Genomic DNA, 27,595 nt, shown 5'->3' on the forward strand with positions numbered 1-27,595 from the left:
CTGAAGCCTATTGAATAAATTGTTTATTACTACAGTTTTTCTGTCGTACCACAGCAACAATATAATTACTACAACAGTTTAATTCAAGTAATTATCAACAGTACATGCTTCCAAACATTGTAGTATTTTTTTCATATAACGTAATAGCTTATACAGTATCTACAGCCTCGATGACAGGCAAATATATTCTAGTTCAGTAGAAAACTCTGCCCTCTTCATGATATAAGGATGCATGCCCAACATATGCGATTTATTTGATATTTATATCTCATTTGAAATATGGTATAAATCGCAAACATATGGACTTTCCTCTGTCTCCCATTCAGTTTTTTACTTCCTGAACTCCATCTGAATTTTGCACACGATCAAAATCACATGATTGAAAACAACCTCTACTTCTTTCAGCATGGATGAGTAAAGAGATTTGTTTTATAATTTGTTTTATGCATAATGTTTTTTCTTTTTGTATGTAATGAATCCTCAAAACATCTGTGCAAAAAATATGCAGTTTTCATCATTTATAATAAGAAATGTTTCTGCAGGATGAAATGAGTAAATTACAATTAGGATTATGTGGCAGGAGGTCTAGAGCAATAGCTGCTGAAAATGTCATGGCAGGAATAAACTATTAAAACGGTCATTTAAATTCTGATATTTCCCAATACATTTAGAGTAAACAAATGAAGTCTTTGTCCTTTATTGAAAAAAAGAAATAAAAAAATCGAAACTTTTAAAAGATAGAAATGGTAAAAATCGAACTTTAAAGTAAAAATTGCTTGGTCTTTTTAATTCAATTCAATTCATCTTTATTTGTATAGCGCTTTTACAATGTGGATTGTGTCAAAGCAGCTTCACATAGAAGATTATAGTGAATTGAAAGTGTCAGTTCAGTTTACAGAGTTTAAGTTCAGTTCAGTTTAGTTCAGTTCAGTTCGGGTCAGTGTGGTTTATTATTTACTGCCAAGAGTCCAAATACTGAAGAGTAATCCATCAATTAAGTGACATTTGATAAAATTGCAACAACATGAATACAAGATACTAGATTTTGAATTTGTGTAAACAGTGAGTGTTTAAAAGGATTCTACAATGTCTTACCAGCTCCGCTGTTCTCCTGCTTCTTCCCAGATGGTTTATTCTCCTGTTTGAAGGAGTTCTCATCATCTGCATCCCCGTCGCCCCACCAGGATGGCTGTCCATACAGTGGGGTTCCCCTGTGCAAGGCAGCTAAATCACCTGCTATAGAAAAAATATAAAAATGACAGATTTGCTTTGTGGTACACAAGGTATACTGATTACACATTGTACACCTGTTAAATATACATTTGCGATTTTCAAGTGTACTTTTACAAAGGAGCATCCATAGAACAGCACAGAGGAGTACATTCATTTCAAATGCCAACTGACCCAGCCAAGGCTCGAACCAGTGACCTTCTTGCTGTGAGGCGACAGCGCTAACCACTGTGCCACAGCATTGCCCAAAAGGAATAAATTAAAACAGTTTTTTATTTTGGGGTGAAATATCTTGTTAAAAGGGGGTTATTTGTAAGATCTTTCATGCATTCGTCACATTTTTAATTGTGAGTGTGTTTGTAAAACAGGGTATATGTAGGAATCCTAATGTTGAATTTACTACCTTTTACTACTTTTTTACTACCAAAATACTTCTTTGCTATTCCCCACGACTGGCTTAAGCCAATCTTTAAACGGCATATTGTTGAGTTTGCAAAAACATGCATTTCCCCATAGCTTTTCTGAAGCCAAGCGGCATCTAGCTAATATAAAATATATCCATTTTACTATCGCACAAACACCCAATAAAAATATAAAACTGAGAGCTTCCTTGACTTCCTAGATTGCCTGAAAGCTTGAGGGTCTCCGAACACAACTACACAGCAGATTTAAACAGAAGCTTGCAATGGTTGCCCTGCTGCCAAACTCTTCTGATTGGTTCCACTGCTATGGAACTGACAGTGATGAGCTGCACTGGGTGTAAATGTCGAAGATTTTTTAACTTGACACAGCATTTAAAAAACATGCGCTTCAAAATATGTGATACTCAACCACTGATTATTCAATATAGATTAGTTTGTGAAACGAGAGCGCTAACAGACACATACACATCCGTCAAGCGCGTGTTTATATTGTAAAAATAGAAAAGAAGCACATTGGACATTTAATGTTAGGGACTTCAAAAGTTTTCACGTCGCAAAATCAAAAGAATGTCATTTTATGCACTCACAAGAGCCTCAATTACTTTCTATGAAACATGTGTATATTGTTCAAGATAATCCCAAAAGAGCTATTCTGTACATTAATGAGGATTAATTCTATATAATCATTAACTAAAATCACACAAAGACAGACCTATATATTCTAGTCTCTAATATAATACAATACAATACAATGTAATGTAATGTAATGTAATGTAATGTAATATAATACAATATAATATAATATAATATAATATAATATAATATAATATAATATAATATAATATAATATAATACAATAACAGTCATTTTTATGACCTTATTTGTCAACACGACTCTGGTGAATTCCAGAAATATCCATCTATGATCACATGCTTTTGCTGTTCATAATGTCCATTCAGTGCTGTAGTGGGTTCGATTCTCTACAGAAATCAGTTTCTCCATGTGCTGCTCACAGATGCATCATGTAACTTTAACAGCCGAGAGCTAGAGGAATTTTGGACAAGCCTGACAATTAGCAGGATGAAATAACCAGGTGGCAATGAGATAAGAGTGTGTGTTAAATGCCACCCGCCCTTGACACGCTGATGGCTGGAAAACAGAGGCATGGGCGTATAGGGCTGATCCCTTCCCTGTTATTAAATACCCAGCACTTCACGACAGGGCCGAACCATAGTTGTAATTACACAGAGTAACACACATGAACTAAATATGAGTTTAGAAGGGTTACAGTCTCAAACGCAGCAATAAACACAGTAAAGATGGGGTTTACAGGGATTTTAGAACAGCTAGTAAGGGGCAATTATAGATATATTTTGCATATATCTACATATAGCTGGAAAGATTTGATAAAACAAATGCACAGCAATATTTATTATACAGTATTACTGATGTAATAAGGCCACAGTTTGATTCTGAGTAGAAACTACATTCATTTTAATAAAAAATAAAAATATATATTTTAAAACAGGTGGCTCTGTGGGTAGCACTGTCGCCTCACAGCAAGAAGGTCGCTGGTTCGAGCCTTGGCTGGGTCAGTTGGCATTTATGCATGGGTTTCACCCTCAGTCCAAAGACATGTGGTATAGGTAAATTGAATAAGTGTAATTGGCCATAGTGTTTGAGTGTGAATTTGATAGTGTATCGATGTTTCCCAGTACTGGGTTGCGGCTGGAAGGGCATCCTCTGTGTAAAACATTTGCTAGATAAGTTGGCGGTTCATCCCGCTGTGGCGACCCCTGATAAATAAAGGGACTAAGCCAGAGGAAAACTAATGAATAGATATTTAAACGACTTTTCTAATTATTATGTCTGAAGTTATTTAATTACTCACTTAAGAAATATACATTAATTCAATGCTACTTAAAATTAGACCATATTAATGAAACTTAATTTAAATATGGGTCAAATGTGGTATTTTAGCTTTATTAAAAATAATACTTTCTTATTAACAAACATGCAGAAATGTTAAATATTATATGTATCAAAACATGAATCATTACAAAACAACGACACTATATTTCAAATAAATTCTGACTTATTTATTCATTTGAATCAAAGGCAATTTGATTAAAGTTCGATCTAGCCAATGATAACACTGATATTCTATGCCCCGGTGTTCTTCTTTTTTTTACCATTATAAATGTATTGACTTTTACTCTTGAACAATTTATTGTAGGGCAGGGCGATTAACCGAAAAGTAATTGAAATCGACATTCAGAACCTATAATTGATCTAATTTTTCCAGGTCAATTTTTTCAATTACTTGCCCTTCCGTGTGTGGAGTCACATGACCCCGCTCTGTTTACACTTCTGCGTCGAGCACAGCGTATGGTCTGGTGCAGCCTTCTCCCCTCGCCATGACTGATGCTGATGCTGACGCTGACGTCTCAAAAATTGTGACTACATGTCACGACAACGCAAAGCGCAAGCTCTGTGATTGGTCAGCTTGGTAGCATTGACAAATGTGGGCAGCGCAGAGAGTAATAAATAAATAAATAAATAAATAAATAAATAAATAAATAAAATAATATTGAATTAATCGTAATCAAGTTAAAGTGTTCAATCAATCGAGATTTTGATTTTAGGCCAAATCGCCCAACCCTAATTTATTGTGATGATGAAAAAAAGTTAATGCATTTTTATGGTACTGTATCGACAGCAGCAACTGACAGCAACAACAATAGTAAATGTTTCTTCTTGAGCAGATCCCGATACTAGTATATTAAAAGGATTATGTGACGCTAAAGACTAAACATGCTTAAAATTAGCTTTGAACCACAATAATTTATTTTATTTTGAAATGTATTTAATAAAGTGAGGTACTTAATATTGCAATAACATTTCACATATTCACAGTTTTTACTGTATTTTCTATTAAATAAATGCAGCTTTTGTGAGCAGAATCAGCTTATTACAAAATATTTGTAAAAATCGACTCCAAACTATTGACTGGCATTGCATGTTCACTTTGAAAGTTTGCAAATAAATGCATGTATTTTTATGCTTTAAAAGAAGAGTTAAAAGACTCTAGAAAAGAGTTACTGCATTTCGTTGCCTTGTACTTGTACATGTGTAATGACAATAAAGTTGAATCTAATCTAATCTAATCTAGAAGAGTTAACACACCTTTGAGCTGTGCTATTTGAGGTCCATTCAATTGAATGGAATTCCCTTACAGAAATTTTCCATTTGTGTCAAGTTTTATTTATTCTCCATAATGAGAAAGAATGAGAGGCAATCCTCTCTTATGCCAGAGGGCTTTCACAACTGTCATGTCTGTCACGTGTCGCAATGATGTGTGGATGGATTTTCAAACACCGGCCTGGTGTTTGAGCATCAGATGAGATGCCAGAAGGTCACTTTCACCTACTACTAGTCCGTGATTTATTAAAAATACACTGTGATCATTTGTGTCACCTTGCTCAGCAACCCAAGAGACAATGGATGAGTAAGAAGGGGCACATCATTGGCTTGTCTAGTATTACTCATTTACATATCATCCTTGTTTTGAATCACAGACAAAGTGTTTTGAAAGAGTCAGACATTAATATAATTATCTTCCACCCTGACATCATCATACTGTTTCTTTACCTGGCATCTTGTCATCTCCTTTGTTTGGCTCCGCAGGTTTGACTGTTGCTTCAGCAATGGGCTCCGCAGCTTTGCTCAATTTGGCTTTTCCTGGGGAAGACTTGGGGGATTTTAAGGGCTCCGCGCAGGTGGGCTTCTTGCCCAGTTGAAGTTGGCTGGTGAACTTCTCATGCTGACAGAAAGGAGGGAGAAGAATACAGTGAGTGCCAGAAAGCTGTCATCTAACATAGCCTCGAGAAGATAAATAAACTGCAGCAGGCATAGTTCTTGTACTACAAGGGCTAATGTATTTTTAAACTGATGAACTTGGATATTGTTAAAAGCGTAGTTTATCCACAAAAACACTGTTTACTCTGTTGTTTCAAAACGGTAGGCGTTTCATTCTTCTGTGACCATAAGAGAAGATCATTTAAAGAATTTTGGTAACCAAACATGACGTCTTTAGCAGCAAAAATAAATACTATGAAAGTCAGTGGCTGAGGTCAGCTATTTGGTCTTCAAAAACATCTTCTTTTGCATTCAGCAGAAGAAAGGATCTTAAATGGGTTCAGAATAAGTGAAGAGTGAGTAAACAATGTCAGAGTTTTCTATTTTGCGCAAACTATTCTTTAACCATATAAACATTGTGGGATGTAGTGCTTGTTTTACCTTCAGAGCCTCTTCTGGCACGTGCAGTTCTCCTCGCACCACAGAGAACAAGTTGGTATGTGAGTCAGGTTAAGGAAACGGAGGTAGATGAAGCAAGTACACACATATTCACACAACGGACTCAAAAATGTACTTTCTACTTGGTATTAGCCAGGGATGCCACAATACTCTTATTAATATTAAACCGTTCTGTATGACTTCCATGGTTCAGTAGGCACATGGATTTTGTGGTTTTGTATTTTGCATTTCCCCATACCTTTAATTACTCTCTGACCTGTCTCTGTGCATGTTAGAATGTATGTCCAATCCATGTGCTGAAACAAGGCTCCCCATGAGTAAATATCCCATCAGTGAGCACTAAAATAGGAGACGCTTTCATATCAAAATGAAAGCCCAGAACTCAACAATTTACTTGATTATATTTTTCAGTTCATGTACTGTAGGTACATAAAAAAACCTGAAAAGCACTGTTTATTTTAGTAGTATCTTTGCTATATTGTGTTAAATTAGTATTGTATTTTGCTTTAGAGTTCTTATTTTTATTTGACACAGCTTTTTTAATGAATGTATCATAAGATGAACTGTACCGAACCCGAACTGAACCTTGAGAAGTCTATTGTTTCACCCCGAGGCATGCGTTCAAATGTGTTTGGATTTTGTTCATTGATCAAAGAGTAGGATGGATGTTCAGAACATTTAAACATACAATTTAGACCCTGTAAAATCAACCTGATCGAAAGTATTTTTCAATTCAAATAATTCAGACCTCATTTATACCTTTATTTAGTAACATCCACTCGGGAGTGGATTGAGCAGGTGTTAAATGTCTCGTGAAGTGCTTTGAAATGTGCATTTTTTATTCGATGTTTGCAGTAACCTCAACTGAAAAATGAAAAGAGGGTGGGACATAAAGTAGCTCCTCCCGTTTAAAAAACTGCCAATAGAGTTTTGTTTTTATCACAGCTCTGCCAGTGAGAGCGAATGAGATGAAGTGCATCAAATGAAAAGCAAATGAGAAGCGTCTTGAAGGGGGTGGGGCATGTCAGATACTAGAGAGTATTTGATTGGTCAAGATTTGGTTGGAAATTGAAGGTGACATGGAAAAAATCTTGAATTGATTTAGGTGGAAGTGACAAACTGCAAACTTTGGATGTTTATATCACTTTTATATTTTCTAAACACAAATTTTTGGCACCATTTTGGAGCACACTAGCTTATAGATATCCTTAAAACTAACAAACTGAAACTAACATCTAAACATTTTTATTTCACAGGGCCTTTTAAGGGGCCCCATAAACATCTAGGCCCACTTCTTGTTTTTTGACATGAACATAGAAATCCTTTAAAGTAAGAGTGAACAAACTAATTCAATACCCATAAACGGCATACAGATATTATGCGGTGATCACTGCATTAAAGGATATCATATCCAAACCTCAGTTTGTCATCAATCTTTAAAGTGATGTACATCTGCTCCTGGATTCTGACATCATTCACAAATGTCTGGAAAAAAATGACAAAAAAATCACTTTAATGATGCTTGAACTTCCACTGGTATAAACACTTGCATAAAATGAATTCAAATAACAGACACACAAGTGAATGGATGGATATAATTTGCACCAAAAGAACGTTTAAAGAATTAACTTGATTTGAACTTGTATTGATATATTCCCTATATTAGACAGTAAATATTATATATCCCCCTTTTTATTAAAAGAGACAACATGATTTGATATTAACTAGCCATATGCGATTTGTTTTAGAGTATTTTTATCAATAGTCTTTGTGTTAGGGAAGAATATATACATTTAGAAAGCATGAAAAAAAACACTAACATACAGCCTTAAAACATATAGATAATCTAAAAAACTTCAAGCAACAAAACCCAGTATTAATTTCTTGTTGGATTTAATAAAGGAAAAATAAAGTTAACATTCTTCAAAGATGCTCTGAATCAAAACAAACCAAAGCAACGTTTAAAATAAAAGCTTTTTATTCCAAATAATTAACTGATTAGATAACTAAATCCAACATCCCTAGACTAAATCCCTTACAAATTAAGCAATAATGACACGGTTATGCTTAATAATTTTAAACTCCCATCAGATTGTACCTACACACACTCAAAAAAAAATGTTTACTGTTTGTTTAAAAGGCTTTTATAAAGTAAGCTGAAATAACACAATTCTTGAGGTTTTTGGGGGACAACTTAATTGTTTTAAGTTCAATCCAATTAAATTTGTAAAAAAAAGCTAATAAGTTAACTTAATTCCTTCATGTTGTCTCAACACAAATCGATTGTTTGCAACCCCGTATTTTTACGGTGCATGAGGATCACACGCTGTAAAAAAATGCTGGGTTCCCCACAACCAATCTGTGTTAGGACAATATGAAGGAATTAAGTTACTAAATTCAATTTAACAGATTTAAGTGAATTGAACATTAAACAATTAAATTGAGGCAAAAAACAAGAATTGTGTTATTTCAGCTCAATATAAATAAGTCATTTGAACAAACATCATTGTTTTGTATTAACAATACACCCAATTAGTCTGCCATTCAATAATTAAGCAAAACGGCTGCATGTTTGACAAGTTTAACTTCAAAAGTTCCGAGCATAAATGGTTTACAGATCCCTCTAAACATATCAGTGCAGCGAGAGCCAGCTCCCAAAGTCTGAAAACCTTCGGGGTGATTATAACGTGCTAGAAGGTCTGTGCTCTGTCTCAAATATCAGACGCTTCCTGGCTGCAAAGAGGGGGAGCTAATCGCACTGACAAAGCTCTTTCTTAAGCGTTCACGTTTAAAATTTCCCTTGAAAAGCTGAATCAACCTCCCCCTTTGTCCTTCCAACAATATTCAGAGACCATCCTTAAGATATTTTGCTGGTATGTGGGGTCAAAACAGGGGAATGGTTTGGTTTTCAACATTAGGCACAAGAAATACGTTCAGTGTCTGAGCTTGTTTTGTGGAGTTTTGTTGAAAACTGATCCCTGATAAACATTAGGAGTGTAAACAGAACTGAAAACTAGAGAAAAAAGGTGGACAACATGCTGCACAATCTATAATAGTCATTTCCTGGCAAAAGCAGGACAGGAAGAAGAATTCTAAAGAGTGACTCAACAGGAAGAGGTTGTAATTTGTGCGAGTGAGGCCATGAGTTCTGATTTAGTCATACTTTTTTGACCTCAAACAGCAGGGAAAAATCTAACACAAACACATAATATAGACTCAGAAAAAAGCAACCTGCACATTATTGCATTTGAAACTATAAAACTTTGTATTAATGAGGAGTTTTGCTCATAAATATTTTTTAATCACATATAAATCTAAATATTACTAGGTGTACAATTATTTACAGTTAACACAAACCTAACTCTAACCACACATTACAGTTTCATATCACTTAAACAAAATGTATAACTAACACACAAACATGCTGACGGAGCAAACAAATATTACTAATAACAAAAGGATGAAAATTACAAACAATGTCCCTGTTTTTTCCTCCAAATAATTTACCTTTTATGATTTATTAAAAAAAACAAAAACATTATGACCTCAGGCATGCATTATTTTTTAATAATTTAATGTTCTGGTGTCAGTAGGGCCAGACAGAATCTCCAGACATTTTTTTGCCACTTCTGCAGAGAATTTTGTAAAATATCTGTGGATTTATTTATTTTGGGAGTATCGTTACTAAAAACTTTAAAAAAAAAAAATAGTTTTAAAAATTTTATTGGTTATTTTACTTATTTGGTAAACAAAGCAAGTCTATCATATAACATATCTACTAAAAGACAGAAAATACTACATTACAAACTGTATTGTAAATAAATCAAATGAACATTTTCATATTAGTCAATATTATTACTGAAATTAATTTAAAAACTGAATAAATATAAATGTACACACATTTACACAACTAATAGACTCAATGATGGACTTAAAATCTGCAGAAATCTGCAGAATTCTGTGCGCGCAGATTCCGTGTGGGCCTAGTCATTCCTAATGTATTCTACTGTTATACTACATTATCCATCACGTTAGATACTGCTGACTTAAAGGGGTAGTTTACCCAGGACTGAAAATTATGCCAACCTTCACTTGTTCCAAACCTATTTGACTTTCTTTCTTCTGTTGAACACAAAAGAACATATTTTGAAGAAAGCTGAACACCAGTAATCACTGACGTCCATAGTATTTGTTTTTCTTACAATGGAAGTTAGTGGTTAGAGGTTTTCAGCCTTCTTCAAAATATCTTCTTTAGTGTTCAACAGAATAAAGAAACTTGTAAAGGATTGCAACCACTTCAGGGTGAGTAAATTTTCTGTTTTGGGGTGAACTATCCCTTTAAGTACAGTTGAAGTCAGAATTATTAGCCCCCTGTTTATTTTTTTCCCAAATTTCTGTTTAACGGAGAGACGATTTTTTTCAACACATTTCTAAACATAATAGTTTTAATAACTCATCTCTAATAACTGATTTCTTTTATCTTTGCCATGTCTTTACAGTGGACATGTGCTGATTTAAAGGCTTAACTCTTTAATTAGGTTAACTACTGTAGGCAGGTTATTGTCTTATGATGGTTTGTTCTGTAGACTGTGGAAACAAAATATAGCTTAAAGGGGTTAATAATTTTGACCTTAAAATGGTTTTAAAAAATTAAAAACTGCTTTTATTCTAGCCGAAATAAAACAAATAAGACTTTCTCCAGAAGAAAAAATATTATCAGACATACTGTGAAAATTTCCTTGCTCTGTTAAACATCATTTGGGAAATATTTAAAAAAGAAAAAAAAAATCAAAAGGGAGCTAATAATTCTGGCTTCAATTGTATATGAATATTATTAATTTAAACTGAAAAAAACAAATCAAACTAATAATAAACTGACTGAAAATTGATAGCGATGATATATAGAAAACACAGTTATGTACAAAACTGTAAACAGTAAAAGGTGCTGTTTGTAAAATAGAAAAAAAAAGGCAATTTGCAGCTTTAAAGGCAGCAGGATTCATTTATCAAGAATGCGGCACCACATTCACTTTTCCTCTTACTCACCCCATTCAGGCTCCCCAGATCCTTGACTTTGTGCTCGTCACTGCTGGACTCATAGTTGATGACAGCGTGCTGCTTGTCTACACTGCGAGACTTCAATCACACACAGATGAAAGCAAGAGTTACGAACTACAGACAGTTTTCGCTGAGCATTATCACTTCATGGGTTTGCTATTTTTAGCAGCTAGTTTACATGCAGTCACTGAAGTATTTTACTTTTGAAGCCGGGATAGAATTTGAAGGTGACATATCTTAGATGTGCAGCATACCTAAACTGACTAACATCTGACTTGAAATGTTTTCTCAGACAAGTATTGTAGATTTGGTTGTGATGTGGTTGAAGTCTATCGTTTGTTAAGCATATGAATGTATGAAGTACAGAATACACAGTAGGCACTTTAAAACCAAAGCAGTTTTCTATTGATGCTGCTGTGGTTGCAGGACAACTTGTTCAACTTTCAAAGGTTTGAGACTCACAATTAATTTATTTTTTCTTAGAAGAGATTAAAAAAAACTCACAATTGTGGGACAACTGTTATATTTGCTAGAAAAATTAACATTTGACTTTCTTTTTTATTTTTCTGTGGCAGAAACAAGCATATATTTCTGCTACACTGTAAAAAAAATGCTAGATTCCACGCAGTGCTTAATTTGAGCCAGATCTTGCCAGATCCTGTTCTGGGAATTGTCAGATATTCGTGTTTTGCGTTTCAATTAAAATAAATACTGAAAAAATAAATACTGATCCAGCTTTAGCGTGGTGAATACCTGCATGTGTGTGTGAGAGAGAGAATTTGAATGAGTCCGAGTGAAAAACAGCGAGCAAAGCTGTGTGGATTGTGTGAGTGCGCACACATATAAAGGTAGTCACTTTCAATCAATTGGCCTTCTTACGTTTACAATCACTCTCATTGATCGATGATTATTGTTTCACGTGCAGTGAGCAGCGGAAATAAATAATGGCACAGTGGCCTACCTAAATAATATTTGTATTTTCAAAATTCCAGAGGCAGTCAAGCATATATTTGATTTAATATATGCAAATTTATTTAATTTATGCAAAAGATTTATTAAATGATCTTGGCATATCACTGTTGTGTCTTAACATTGTTTTCCAGATACATTTAAGATTATTTAGAATAATATTTATATAATAACAAGAATACTTTTATTTATAATAAATATTTATTTAAAAAAAAAAAGCTTTAAAGTAGAGCTTCATGTCTAGCAACGCTAGAAGGACTTTGCAGAAGGACTATGCAGAAGGACTTTTAATTTTTCAGTAACATGGGTCAAGCACTTCTGGTGAACTGTATGCGTTACAAATCGGCGCATGTTTTCTTTAAAAATCATCGATCTTCACTGCCTGATAAACGATATAAAGTCTCAGAATGTAGAAGAAGCGCTGCATTAAATTACATTTGTCCATACCATGTCTTTAAAATAGGAACATTTATTTTACTCCAGTATTTTCAAAAGAGTTGCTGCGCTAGCCTACTAATTCTGACAGGCACGTGTGTGTAAACGGCTTTCTTAATCTTGTTTTACATTTGAACAACTAAATGAATGCTGAAGTCTTAACAGATTGTATTTTAATGACATTACAACATCGATGCTGTAAAAGGAACCGTATAAAATTGATAAAAGTCACATTAATCGTTCACCGGAAGTTTATTAGTATGGGAAGAAACACTAGCTGTGCATTTAGCCTATTATTAAAAAAAAAAGAATTGTGAGATTTAACAAATAATTAATAATAATAATAAATTGTTTTTCATTCTGAATGGCAACATATTTTATACTAGTGAACATGGAAAATTTGCAGTGCCAAATTAAAGGAACTTTGTGTTAAATATATTTCAGCCTCAAAAGGAATTTCCCAATCACGTGGATTCCAACAATGACTGGATTTCAGCAGTAATATTTCAAATTTAAATAATGTGATGAAGGCAGAGGAAAGGCCAGCCTCCATATCATATGCAGACACATCATGTTCATCATAAAATAAACTCAAATGAATGCAAAGATAAAAGTTTACAGCGTACAGTCGACATGTGCTGACAATAAAAGTGCCTAAATTGAGTATATGTGAGCAGAGTGGCTCTATTTCAAAAGAGAACTCATCCTTAGTCTAGTAATAAGGAATATAATACTTTAACTATTTTGGGACCAACCATGTGACCACTATACGCTCCGCAACACAATCACATGATCAGTTTAAGATTGATTTATGCCTGGCCCCAATATGGAAGGGTCAAAGGGAGAAATGGGGGTTTCCTAACTAAACAAAGCCTTGTTTATGTCTACCAGAGACTAGTGTTTGAATGCTTGACCCCCCCCCCCCCTCCCCCCAAAGGCAGTTTGTTCATCTACAGTTCACCATTTAAAAGACTACACAGTTCAACTATTATTAAGAAGATTATTAAAGACATTAAAAACATTTAAGCTAAATATTTCCTCAGACATATAAAAGGATCATTACTAAGGTCTGCGTACGTTGTTATGCATTGTTTTGAGTGGTTGCTAATGATTTTATCAGTTGCAAAATACACAGCTTTTCTTCAAGTGGCTGATATTACATCTGCTGAGTTTGAGTTGTGATACGTCAGGTTTGTTTTGGGATTGGACTGACATGACTGGCACTCTCTGCCTCAGTGTTTGGCTCTCGTGCTTCCACACTGTAGTTCATCTAAGTACCCCATGAGCTGTTTGTCCCACTTTCTATTAATAAAGCTGCATGACTAACACGTGTACGCTGATGCGGAGGTAGATAGTAACAGTCATGCCATTTTGCTGGAACACAACTTTTCCTCTTGGGCCTGACTTAACGATTCTGCATCCTTCCTATGATTATTACAGAGAATGTGTGTAACAATTTAGGGTTGATTAGATTTTTCTAGAGATTTGCTGATATGAATCGTATATGAATTGTCCACGAAAGCATTTAAAGGCGATTGTTTGAATAGTCATGTCATGATAATGGCTAGAGAAAAAGTGAAATTAATAGCTCCATTACTGGCTGGAAATTTGTTGCCTCGCAAATGAAAATATGAAACTGCATTTCTGGACCCCATTTAATGATTTTGTTATTTCCTGTTGTCATTTTTATTAATTAGTTGTAATTTATTTTGGGCGGCACGGTGGCTCAGTAGCTTCACAGCAAGAAGGTCACTGGTTTGAGCCTCGCCTGGGTCAGTTAGCATTTCTGTGTGGAGTTTGCAAGTTCTCCCTGTGTTCGTGTGGGTTTCCTTCGAGTGCTCCGGTTTCCAAAGACATTCACTATAGGTGAATTGGGAAAGCTAAATTGTCTGTAGTGAATGTGTGTGAATGAGAGCTTATGGGTGTTTCCCAGTTGGCAGTTAATTCTGATGCGGTGACCCCTGATTAATAAAGGAACTAAGCCAAAAAAGAAAATAAATAAATGAAATTTATTTTTATTTTAGGTTTATTTCTAGTCATTTTAGTACTTTAAAGTCCGCGTGAACTGAAAGTTGAGACTTTTATTTTAGTATGTTGATGTACTTTCAACTCAAACAGAATATTGAGCATGGGGGCGGGGCTTCATATTTGTGCATCATTCCCTAAACTAACGGTAACAGGGGTGTGGTTAAGAAAAGTGTGGCTGAAGTTGTTAACCTAAAGTCAACAGAGAAAGACCATAAAGATTACCATATCAAAAAAAATTTTCTGTGGATTAATTGCACTGATTAATGATTCACCTAAACAATAACAATGCATGTTATCAGAATAAACATCGCAAATTTAGATTTCACACGGATTTAATCTATCTTTTAATTAGCTGCCACTGTAGAACTTCAAATTAGTTCCATTTATTATTGGTTAAAAAAAAAAAAAACAGTTCATTCGATTTTAGCACAGACAGACACTCTTTTCTGACCTGTAGCATAAGCTCGCAGTCATCCCGGCCCACAAAGATCATCTCACGGGGCAAGCGGTGCCGCGTCCCCCCGCTGCTCACCAGAAACCAGGACGTGAGGCTCATCTCTGCGCTCTCCTCCAGCCTCAAACCCTACGGCATCCTGACGGACAGAGAAAGAAATACATTTAAGAAAAAGGCATTGTCTCGCGTCACACAAACATTTCTCCCTCCAATCAAACTTCACAAAACTTACATTCATTTTTTAAAAAGAAAGCACTTCACTGTGTTTGTCCCACTCAATCCTTTATATTTGAACCGACAGTGGAATGTGGGTGGAGGGAAAGCGAAAGAAAGAGATCCGTTAGACTGTGCTCAAATCATGCTGACTCTTTTCTGAAGCTGCACAGGCCTGGGACGCTTCCCTCCTCCCTCACCGCCTGTGATCATTGCCAGATGCGGCAGGAAGTGATGTAGGCACTTGGCCGCACACCCTACTGGGCTCTGGGATTTTGTTTTTTTTTTCTGTGAAAAGGAGGTCACATTCAGCTGCTCCCTGCTACAGCTGCAAATGGTCTGGGAAGAGGAATTTAATGTATCCTCCTGACACACAAACCCACTTGCCTCCTTCAACTGTAGGTGACCCAATGCTACTCCTAATCCTTAGATTCTACAAAATCCAAGGTATACTTTATATAGAAATTATAATACACACATATGTACAGTTTTTTGTGTAGTTCACCTGAAAATTTAAGTTTACTCAGCATTTACTTGCTCTCAAACAATTTCAAACCTTAATGAGTTTGCCTTTTTTTCTGTGCAGAAATGTTATAGGCAAAACAGACTGCATAAGGTGGCAGGCAAGATCATCGGTTTTAACTAAACTGGTTCAATTAATTTACCATAATTATGTTTTAAAGAGAGCTCAGGGTATCCTATGCACCCCGGATCACCCATTGTGTTCTGTGTTTCAGCTGCTGCCATCAGGACGTCGTTTCAGAGTTCCTACTTGCAGGACAAATAGAACTAGAAATTCTTTTATAATGGTGGCCATTAGGTCACTACATGAGTCCAGGGGGGAGGAAGATGCACCTCCAAAATTATGTATTGTATGTTGTGTGGTAATATTGTGTTAATGTGTACATGGAACTTCGCCAGTGTTACGGCACCTTGCTGCAATTTTAGTTTCCCTAAACTGGATAATAAAGTTGTGTGAGTCTAAAGAAGATTTTTTGCTGAAAGCAATAGACTTAGGCCTCATTTACACTAATACATTTTAGTTTTAAAACGCCTACATTTTGCTACTACCCCTGAGTTTTCGAGCCATGAAAACGGAGGGTTTTGAAAACGCTGGAGAGACCATTTTCGCTAGAAAACAGTCCTGCTGCATGTTAGTGTAGATAGGGGAAACGAAGACATCTGAAAATGGAGGCATGGCTGCTCTGATTGGGGCTTTTTCCTCAATATTAAGTGCACAAATTTCAGTCTTGCACTCTTTCCTTGCATTCAGACATCGCAAGTTTGATATGGAAAACAAACTCCAGAGGACACATTGGGTTAAAACAGTGAACTTCGCTGTAAAACACTTTGTCATTCGCATCACCCTGGCTACGTACTAACCTGGCTTATCATAACAATAAATTAAAACGCGATATAAAGAACTGCCTATTTTTATTTTGATATAAAGAGCTTAACAGACACTAAAAATGTTGAGGCGTCGTGTAGCTACATATTTATATGACTGTCATCTTCACTGTATGCTTATTTATAACAAAACGGAGCCTATAACGTAAATGCCTCCTTTCATTCTTATTGAAAAATATGAAACATACCCTCTCTTTTGTTGAATATCAATTTAAACGAACAATAATTATAAAAGTATAATGTACAATAATTGTTATTATATGAAATGTATAATGTAAAATATTGTTTATACAATATAGGAAATATAGAAAATTAAGGCAAGCAATCAATGAATAGTGCAGAATCACTATTCGTGGTTACATAAATTAATATATTAACTTATCTTTGCGTTCAGCCAAAACATGTTACATATGTAATAGATTCAAAAGACCATTAGATAGAGACAAGATTAATAAAATATCACATTTAACAAGATGAAATCCAGTGGAAGATTGTTGATGAACTCTCCACCCTGCACTGTTCTCACTCGGGGAGGTGTGCTCAAAACACCCGCTGACTGCCTGGAGCTCAGACCTGTGCATAGTATAGTATGCAGCGCTGCAGTGCATGCCAGTGTCTGTGCGATCACGTGATGTGCAAAACGCATAATGTGGACGGAGAGCTTTTCAGAAATGCTTGATGAGACACCAGTGTGGACGTGGATCACTTTTGTTCTATACTCCTTTTTAAAACTAAAACATATTTGTGTAAATAGGGCCTTAGAGTTGAAGTCAAAATGATTAGCCCTCATGTGGATTTTTCTTTTTCAAATATTTCCCAAATGATGTTTAACAGAGCAAGGAATTTTTCAAAGTATTTTCTATAATATTTTTTCTTCAGGAGAAAGTCCAATTTTTTATTTCAGCTAGAATAAAAGCAGTTTTAAAATGTTTTAAAGACCATTTTAGGGTCAATATTATCTTAATCAATATTTTATTTGTTTTTTTTTCAGATAGTCTACAGAACAAACCATCTTATACAATAAATTGCCTAATTACCCTAACCTGCCTAGTTAAGCCTTTAAATTGCACACTAGGATGAATAGTTTTGAAAAATATCCAGTAAAATATTATGTACGGTCATCATGGCAAAGGTCAAAGAAATCAGTTCTTAGAAATGAGTTATTAAAATACAGGGCAGCTAATAATTTAGGAGGGCTAATAATTCTGACTTCAACTGTATATTGAGGAGAGAAAAAATACTATTCCAACATTCTTCCAAATATCTTTTTATTTTATTTTCATCAAAAGAAAGTAACTCAAACATTTGTAATGAACAATGGGCAAGTAAATGACCACAGCATTTTAATTTTTGGGTGAACTATACAATACCCTCAAGTCTCAAAACAAAGATGGGTTAACAAAAATCAGCCTCGCTTACATCTAACCTACAATAACAAGTCTCAAAATAACTGCAATTATTTTAGCGAGCATGTTTAAGTCTCCTGGAAGACCCTCGCCACTAATATCATAGAGCACAGACAAGCAGCTAAGACTACATCACATTGTATATCATGAAAGCCCTTTTTATTAGAAGATTGCTATGACAACATCTTGACCAATAATGGGTGCTGCTTTGATATATGGGCCCCATATTTGCTGAGAGAGCACTATGATTATACTGCTGGAGAAGCTGGAACACAATATCCACTCACTGAAATTGAATACAGCCAACCTCCTCTTACAAACTCTAAACATCCACTTATGGAGTAGATTCAGACGACCAAGACGCATGAAATTGAGTTCATTTGAATAATATGATAATATCCATTTAATTATTTAATATAGTTTCAAAATAAAAATAATAATAATAACAACAATAATAATAAATAAAAAAAAAACTAATAATATTCTAAATTTATTATTACTATTATTATTATTATTATTATTATGATTATTATTATTATTAGAAACTAAGCAGACGGAAAATAAATGAATGAAGTACTTATTATTATTATTATTATTTTAGGGACACTGCAATTAATTTTAAGTAAGTTTTAGTGTTATATTTTCAGGATATTTTGGTCACACTTTACTTTGATGGTCTGTTTGTTGGATTTAAGTTACATTGCATCTACATGCCAACTAATTCTCATTAGATTATAAGTAGACTGTTAGGTTGGGGTTAGGGTAAGGGTTAGTGTACTGTAAGTTAACATGTGCTTGCAAAGTTTCTTATAATCAGTAACATGTCTATTAAAGGAGCAGTATCAACAGATATTAAGCAGACAGTCTACGAATAATCAAATGGACCATCAAAATAAAGTGTTACCGATATTTTTTGTCTTAAAGTAGATATTTTATCATCATTTTATAACAATAATATTTACACAAAAATAAGGGGGGTGGCAATACACAAAGATGGATGTACAATTATGACATTGGGGAAAACAAAGCTTTTTTTAATTAAATGTTGAATAAATTGTGGCTTGTCTTTAATAATTGATTTTTGATCAAATTGATTTTTTTTTAACAAGCTAGTATACAAATCTGAGCAGTAATTAGAAGAAAACTATTTAAATTTAATGTATTTTAGGATCTAATAATCAGTAATCAACTATAAAATGGTTAAATACAAATAAAAAAACATGTAATTACATAAGGTAGTTTTCTTAATTATGTTTCTACCTAATAACTTAAACACTGGCCTAGTAAAAAAGAAGAAAGTTGCCAAAAAAACAACATTTAGGGCTATATATTTTAACGATATAAGTCCAAAGTGCATTGGCAAAGATTTGTTTTAAAACTATTTCTAAATTCAGTTCTAATTTCCAGCAAATGAATAAATGAACAATAATAACAAAATGTGGTCAAAAGACTAAGGTATATCCACACACACGTCCTATTCTTTTGCCCCATATGGTGATGCATACGTCTCCAAAACATGTGGACAAATCTAAACTTGTTTTTTTTTTAAACAAATAGAAATATGCATATAATAACATTATACACATGCAAATTGTAATGAATAAACTGAAAAAAGACATGAAGGAGGCATCGAGGTAGTGGTTTATATTTATATATTAATATTTATGTAAAAATATTCATTTTTGTAATATTTTAATCCTTTATTTTTAACACAACCCAACACAAATCGATTGTGTGGAACCCAGCATTTTTTTTACAATTACTTTTGCTGCATGTTCAAACTACTTACTTAATATGAGTTGAACCAATACAATTCTTAAGGTTTTAGGAGACAACTGAATTGTTTTGTGTTGGGATAACATGAGGAAATTGTGTGGAACCCAGCATTTTTTACAGTGTATTTCTAATAGAAAAAAAACCCGGAGTGCTTTATTCCAAAAACAGTTTTTCGATATTTGACTGTAGGTTGGGACAATGTGTCTGACAGGAATAAGTTCACAACCTCAATAGATTATATTATGGGAGCAGCTTGTGAGGAGTTGCTGAATACTAGCAGCTGGCTTTGCTCTTTTCTGGAGCACAGGCATTAGTCGAGCAACCACAGGAAAGCCTTTATACCCATCAACTACCCACGGAATTCAGCAATAAGCACAACGTGGCAGAGGAGCCCTGATGTGGTGTGATATAAGATTTTTTTAAGTTCTGGAAGCTGGAGAATGTTGGGGCGTTAGTACCTTCTGATGAACACATGCCTTTCTGACAGACCTCAATTTTCAATCCCTGCACGACTGTCGAGACAATCTTGAGGACAGAAATATTTAATGACTTCATTTAAAAGCTTAAAGCCAGAAAGAAAATCTACCGACTTTACTCTTAGACTGAGCTTCACCCTCTTAACACAAGTATGCTTAAGATAACACGAGTCACCAATTAGTAACGTTTTTATCTGTGGCAGTTCTGCGGCTCTAAAAACCTGCCTCTTCTTCCAAACCGAGCGACATATGTTGCTTTTAGGGGGTGAAAGGGTGACTTCAGCATACTGGCTGTGAGTGCATCCTCCAGCCGCACTGTGTCTGAAAAGATGGATTGTTTTGGGGTTGACTGAGCGTGTTTGGAGGGAACAGGAAGTGTGGCTAACACTTCCTTCTGCTTCCCCCAGCTCTTCTCTGAGTCTCCATTATCTTAGTCATCTCCAGGAGGAATAAGACACTGATTCACCCAGGATTCAAAGATAAGAAGTACATTTTTAAAACTACATTTAGACTTAAGGGATTAGTTCACGCAAAAATTAAAATTACTTCATATTTATAACACTGTATTTATTGATTTTAGTAGCTTTTAACATGTGCAGCAGAAATCAAAACCAAACATACAAAATAATAATAATAATAATAAAAAAAATCTAAAGTAAAACAATGAAAATAGAAAACAAAATACAAATAATAATATATATAAATATATAAGTAAATGCATGTACTTATGCATACAATATAAAGATACATCATATAACAACAACGGTATATCAATAGCGGGTGATACAAGTTAAACTTTTCAGGTTTTCTCTTGACTATTTAAGTACATTTTTCTAAAGCCAAACAAAAAGACAATTCCCGGGTTTTCTGTATTTTTCCAAAAGCAAGCTATTATAAATTTTGCATGTAATAAACAGAAAGTTAACACTTTCTTTAATGAATTATTAAAAGTGCTTGTTATATAATTATAACTATTATTTTATTGTAAAATATTTAGAATACAAAGTTTTGGACATTTGGGTATATCCTGTTTTAATACTCAGGACAAAAAGTTTTTAATTTTCCCCCAAAAATGTTCAACCAAAGGACACTTCCATAAACAATGATATCGAGTTCCTATCTCTTTATTGCATTGTACGCATTGATCAGGAATGTTTGGATTCAATTTGTGAAGTATTTCTGGAGTTATGTACAGTCTCATATGCGTTTATATTGTAGAAGTTTGAATCATGTATTAATTGTCTGGGTTTGTGCCTTTCGTTCATCTTGTCATACTCTCTCTCACATCTTGACACCATGCCGAACGTTTTCTGTACTTTCCTTGCAATTAGAGGAAATTAATCTGTAAAATAAAGAAATTTGCCCACCCCCATCAAAATGGTTTAAAGTAATATATTCTAAAGACGATATATCTGGCAAAACGGGAGAATGAGGCTGTTTTATTAATAAAATTTCTTATTTGAAGATATTTTTAAAAAATGTGTTTAGGTAAATCAAACTTTTGTCTTAATTCTTGAATTACTTCATAATTTACTCACTCTCAAGCCATGCTCTGTGTATATGATGTTTTCTGTTAAATCAGACCTGGGCATTTTACAGCCCCCAGGCCACATGTGGCCCACTGGATGTCTTTGATTGGCCCGCGTGAAGAATTTGTTCAATTTAAATTCAACCGCAAACAGGGCCTTGCATTGCGCAGGTCTGATATTGCGAGTCAACAAAAGGGGACGTTCACATATAGCGTCTTTTGTTCGCTCATTTTCGTTATTTCAAATGGAGATGGGCAGGTTCAGCACACAAATAGGAAGGGATACACATGCAGTACTGTATGTCCCGCTAACGCTTTCCAGGGATAGCAAGTTCAAAAATTTTCAGAGTGTCGCGAGTGAACCACGAGTCATGTGACAGGAACCAACCAGGCAGCTTCACACTTTGTATGTAATTACACAGTCATAAAGGTAGATTATTACCTCAGATTAACGATTTAACAAATCCAGATACAGATGTTCTCTCAGTGATGATCATCACATATTCATCTCACATTCAACCTTACTGTTCAGCCCAACTAGAGATGCAAGGAGTTTATTGCTGTATTGTAACAAATTAACAATAAGGGGGCGCTATAGAGAATTGCATGGAGTATACATGTTTTTTGAGCTCCCCCACACCAACTTTACAAGTTAAAAAAATGAGCCATCTTCAAATTTTATTTTATGTCCTTGCTTTCTGAATATCTTATTGAACTGTTTTTACACTACTCAGTCTACATTCAGATGCATGAAAATGCCTTTAAAGCAGCCAAAAGCTCTGAAAAAAGCTCTGGTCAGTTAGCAGCCAGCCACGAGGAAGCTAACCTGACTATCAGCCAAACAAATGAACAATAACACATTTTAACACCTTTTTTCCTGAAATTATAATGCATTTCAGTACAAATAAAGTTAATAAAATATTTTGATGAACACTGATTTGTGTGTGATGTTCATTCATAGATTTTACACACAAATAACACACAAATAAATAAATTCGTTCATATACATGCTTAAACTGAATGATATTTAGTTTTTCAGGTATTAGTACCATAAAACGGTTTGCTTATTTAAAGCAGTAAATTAATATAACATGAGGTCTTGAACTGAATTGCAGCTGCAAATACATTCAGGTCACCATTTTTCACACTGATGTCACTTTTGTTATGTTTATTAAATATTGAGAGGAAAGTGTGCAGATCCTGTTAACCTTGTTCACATAGATGCCAATCCATACTGTGAGCAGGTTTTGTCTTTTGTACTTCTAGTAAATAATAAAGACAACTTTGCTTTTGAGTATAAAGAGCCTTTTATATGCCATTTTGCAATAGGGGATAAATAGAACCAATTTAAATAATAGATTTGTTGTTCAACACAAAAAGGAACGTGTTGTTTATAGACTATAGCTCTTGCTTAACTTTCAGAATAAAGTCTGCACCCATCAAATGAGCTCTCCAGCCAGATGATGACACAACCATGTAAGTCTCCTCCCTAATCCCAATTGACCCTCATATGATGACCATGATGACTTAGCCTGACCCATCTCTGCTGTTAGTCTAGCAAACAGACATTAGTGGAAAAAATAATCCCAATAATAAATTCTTCCCTTTTTGGCTCTCATTGCTATTCCAAACTTGAACTTGAATAACCTTTATTTGCTGAAATGATCGCCTCCATCCATTTCATTTGCATATAATAAAAAAAGTAGAAGCTGTCTTGTAAATAATGTATCAAACTTATCCAGATGAATGTAGCCTGAATTTCATTATGTTGCTTACATAAAACTACTGTATGGCTTCAGAAAATGTATTATATCCGCTTGTAAATATTGTTTCGAGAACTGTATCTCAACAGCAGTTTATATCACACATTTCAGCTGCTTTCATGTATTTGATTTGTTTGCTATCTCTCTCTCTCGCTCTCTATGAACACAATTTTGATTGATATGTGTGGCAGAATTTTATTCATGCATTTTTATTCATGTTAAAAAACCCCAAAATGACTTTATTACCTTTTAAACCTTTTTAAAAATGACTCTTTAAACTGTTAAACAGTCGTTTTTAACTGTTGTTCACTACTAAAGCCCCGGTCAGATCACACTATTTTTATTGTTTGGTTACAAACGTTACTATGTTTTGGTGAGAATATAACTAATTTTTAATGACAAAATCATCCAATGCGCTAGTCAGTTTCAATTTATTTTGTTTAATCAAGCAATTGAATAAGCAAGACAGGCTTTACAATGTAGTAGCACTGAACCTGTTTCCAGATTACCTTAGAAGAATGAACTCTGAAGGCTGAGAGAACTCAGAAACTCATTGTGAGAATGGAGATATCTGCATATTTGTGCCAGTCTGTCGAATAAAATAGCTTAAAACACTATATTTTAGAGAAAATATCTAAAGTTTGCATAACCAATGACTGATCTTATCCATCCGAGACCCACCCATTAGTAAATATGCAGCCTGTTTTTTGATTACCTGACCCACAGATTAAAGGCAGCACCCACAGATATAACCCACGGAGAAATGATGTGCTCCTGTTGCTCAGTGTCACTTAGGTGATGGAACTCGTTAGGAAAAAAATAACATGCAGAACTTTCTGCGATGGTGTTGTGAGGCGTCGCAAACATAATATCGATTGTTGTGAACTATGCCACATTACAGGAGAACAAAACAATTGAATCTTGCGTCATGATGCCCATTTGTCGTTTACGACTCCCTACAACACCCTACGTCAAGAAAATCATGACAAAATCATGTGACCTGACCAGGGCTAAACTGAACTGTTGTACATTTAGTAGTTCAGTTTTTGTGTGTTGGTATTGGTACTGGTACTGAATCCTCCAATTTGATATCGTGACAAGCCTAATAGAAAGAAGTTCACACATGTTTGAAGTAAATGATGACAGACATTTCATTTTGGGTTGAACTAACCTTTTTACTGTGTGTGATTAAAACTTCATGACATACACGGTTAGCTACATCAATTGCAATGTACTGTAATATGAATGGCCTTCTTTCACAAGTCCTAAGCTTTGTAAATGCCAAGTGAAAACTGCAAGTCCTTGGAAGTAAAATGATGTTGTGAGGCAAATACAACTGCAGTAAATTATCAACACGGTGAGTTATAAAGTCAATCTCAACAATCAGTATATATAAGTCAATCAGTATCTCTCTATCAAGAGGTAAAATCACTGAAGCATCCCAAAGAGTTAAATAATCAGTCTGGGTTCATTGATTTCATCTAACACCTAGGCGTGAAACCTCACTCAGAAAATAAATCTTCATCATTCAGTTCCCCTCACAGAGCGCTTTGTTAGCGTTATCAAAAAATTGATTCTTACTTCCAGAAACAGATGCTGCAACAATAAGCCTGAGGGCATCAGAGCCGTCTGTCTAAAACCTCAGAAGGCATCTGACTACACTTCTGACTAGTCACCAGACAGTATCCGCTACTATTTTAAGCGCATCTTTGTATGCTAATGCGGGGAAAAGAAATTGATCCACCAACCACCTCAATACTTGAAAAAAAATATGGTGAGTGGCTTGACAGAATGAACAGTGGCTGGATGTTCATTCAGAGAATTCAAGTTGAAGGTTTGCTCTGGAAGGAATGGATTTAGTGTCGTTGTGTGTAAACGATGTATGGATGTGCCATTCACCTCAGTCCTGCACTCTCTTCACAGACCATATCTTTTCAGAAGTGGATAAATGAGATTCAGTGCAAAGCAAAGACGCCGTCAACATGAGTATGCAACTATGCCTTGAGAAAAAATTATACTTGTGCTTTTCCAAGAAGGATTAACTGTGGCAAGCGTCTAAAACTGTAAAATTTCTGCAAAGTTTTCATGTAGAAGATAGGTCAATAGTCTGATTTCTGATAGAGTGGAGATGTATAAAACACAGTTCATATAGAAGAATTGGTGGTTGGTTACTGCTGCAAATTTTCATTCAGATTTCTATTGAAATTACAGAATTTTGCAGGCGAAATTTTGCAAAAAAAATTTATATTAAACGATAGATCAAAAGTATCACAGAACTAGAAGTTCTTCGACAGAACAAAATGCAATGCAACCCTTGCGACAAACTACACGGTTATATGCAGAGCACTTTTCCCCTTAAAAATAAATAAATGATAATGTAGATTACACTGTAAAAAATGCAGGGTTCCATACAATTCATTCATTTTGTCCCAACACAAATTGATTAGGTTAACTTAACACTTTCAACAAATTTATGTGGATTGAACAAAAAAAATGAAGTTGTCCCAATGAATTGTGTTGTTTTAGCTCATTTTAAATAAGTAGTTTGAACAAGCAAAATAAAAAAAAAATTAAAAAAAAATTTTGTGTGTATGCGTCCGTCCCGTTTTATCTGTTATTTCGTAATGTTTGGAAGATATCCGCATGGGGGAAAAAACTATAGTAATGTATAATAAACATGTTTTTCAACCACATAGTAAAGTGTATAGATTTAGGATGCGTGCGCAGCGAGGTTGCAGAAAAAAAACGGGAGCATTAGCATTTACAGCGAGGGAATGACATCCGATGAGGTACAGAGTTTGTTGTTGTATTAGAGATAAGTTATATTGATTATATTTTGTATATATTATTTACATAATGCTTTCAGCGTATTATAACAGCTTGTCACCCAGTGATGAGCACAGTTATTCTGCTAAATTAACGTTAAAGTGAGCGGCACTCATCTGACAGGTCCATTTGCGATAGCACCCTCCAAATAGATATTGGATAAGACACAATGGCCAAGTATCCAGCCCGAAATAAAAAATCTCATTGAAACTCCAAGTGACTTTACAAGAGAGAAGTTAAAAGTCTACCAGTCTTTGGATGCCAACAATTTTGCTCTGTGTGGTCACGTGCAAGAAATAATGTTCCATGACTACCAGATTCAAAGCTTTGTAGTGCTAAAAACCAAGGTTCTGCCTAGCCAAAGACAAAGAAAGAAGACGGAGCTAACGTTATACAAGGCCTGGGTAATCATCAACAAGCAAAACAACTGCATTCTGACAGTGAACTGCACCTGTATGGCAGGGTATTTGAACTATTTGATTTTTAAATTTCATTCTTAGCACTCAGTGTCCGCAGATTAATTAACCATATTTAACTGTTTTTGCTGAAATCATTGCTGCAACCAAAAACGAATAATGTGTATGATTCAGCATAGCGTGAATTTACATGATATGAAATGAGAACTGCATTTTCGAGCATTTTTAATTAGGTCCTCACTCCATTCAGCTCTTCTGATGGCTGTGAGAAAAAGACGTCTGCGGATGACATTAAAAGCAGTGTGGTTTACGTTAAGACTAAGTTTTAAGTTTTACCTAAGTTTTAAAGTTTTCTATTTTTGGCATCCTACCGCACAACCCGACATGTGTAGTAAATGCTGCTCCATCTGAAAGCACACGCTGTCGACCATTACTACAACCAGCTTTACTGATAAAACGCGCATGAAAATTTATTCACCCAGCCTTAGTTTGGTGAAAAACAACCTGAGATGCAAATGATTAGTTAATAAAAACCCTGTCCTTCACTGTTAGTCTCAACTGCGATATAACGAAAGCCTATTAGCACCACAGTTTACTCCAAAACACTCAGAAAAACACTCAAAGTGTGAGAAATCAAGATAAATAAATACAAATTGTGACATAATACAATCCATGTAGTTTTTTCTTTTACTTACATATGATTGTCAACAGTCATTCTGGAAAGTTCTTGTTTTCTAAACTAAAACAGTGTAATGAATGGTTAAACTAGCTAACTACAGTTTTACAATTTCATCAAAATATATTCCTTTTTTTTCAACAGACAAAACTCAGACAGGTTTGGAACCACTTTAGGGTTAGTAAATATAAAATA

General features: G+C 34.7%; 1 protein-coding gene across 3 annotated transcripts in view; it reads right to left on the reverse strand.

The window, feature by feature from the left end:
* Nucleotides 1–27,595, reverse strand: part of cep170aa (centrosomal protein 170Aa) — a 78,811-nt gene that overhangs the window by 44,644 nt on the left and 6,572 nt on the right. For all 3 annotated transcript variants that reach the window (XM_056470293.1, XM_056470290.1, XM_056470291.1), the window contains exons 2-7: nucleotides 14,911–15,052; nucleotides 11,016–11,105; nucleotides 7,373–7,454; nucleotides 5,952–6,007; nucleotides 5,304–5,475; nucleotides 1,096–1,236 (exon numbers count right to left, since the gene is read on the reverse strand). In XM_056470293.1, coding sequence (XP_056326268.1) covers nucleotides 1,096–1,236; nucleotides 5,304–5,475; nucleotides 5,952–6,007; nucleotides 7,373–7,454; nucleotides 11,016–11,105; nucleotides 14,911–15,015 — 646 coding nt within the window. In that variant the 5' untranslated portion in view covers nucleotides 15,016–15,052. The remainder of the gene's footprint in view (nucleotides 1–1,095; nucleotides 1,237–5,303; nucleotides 5,476–5,951; nucleotides 6,008–7,372; nucleotides 7,455–11,015; nucleotides 11,106–14,910; nucleotides 15,053–27,595) is intronic.

The sequence above is a fragment of the Danio aesculapii genome, chromosome 13, assembly GCF_903798145.1.
Source record: "Danio aesculapii chromosome 13, fDanAes4.1, whole genome shotgun sequence".
Taxonomy (NCBI): domain Eukaryota; kingdom Metazoa; phylum Chordata; class Actinopteri; order Cypriniformes; family Danionidae; genus Danio; species Danio aesculapii.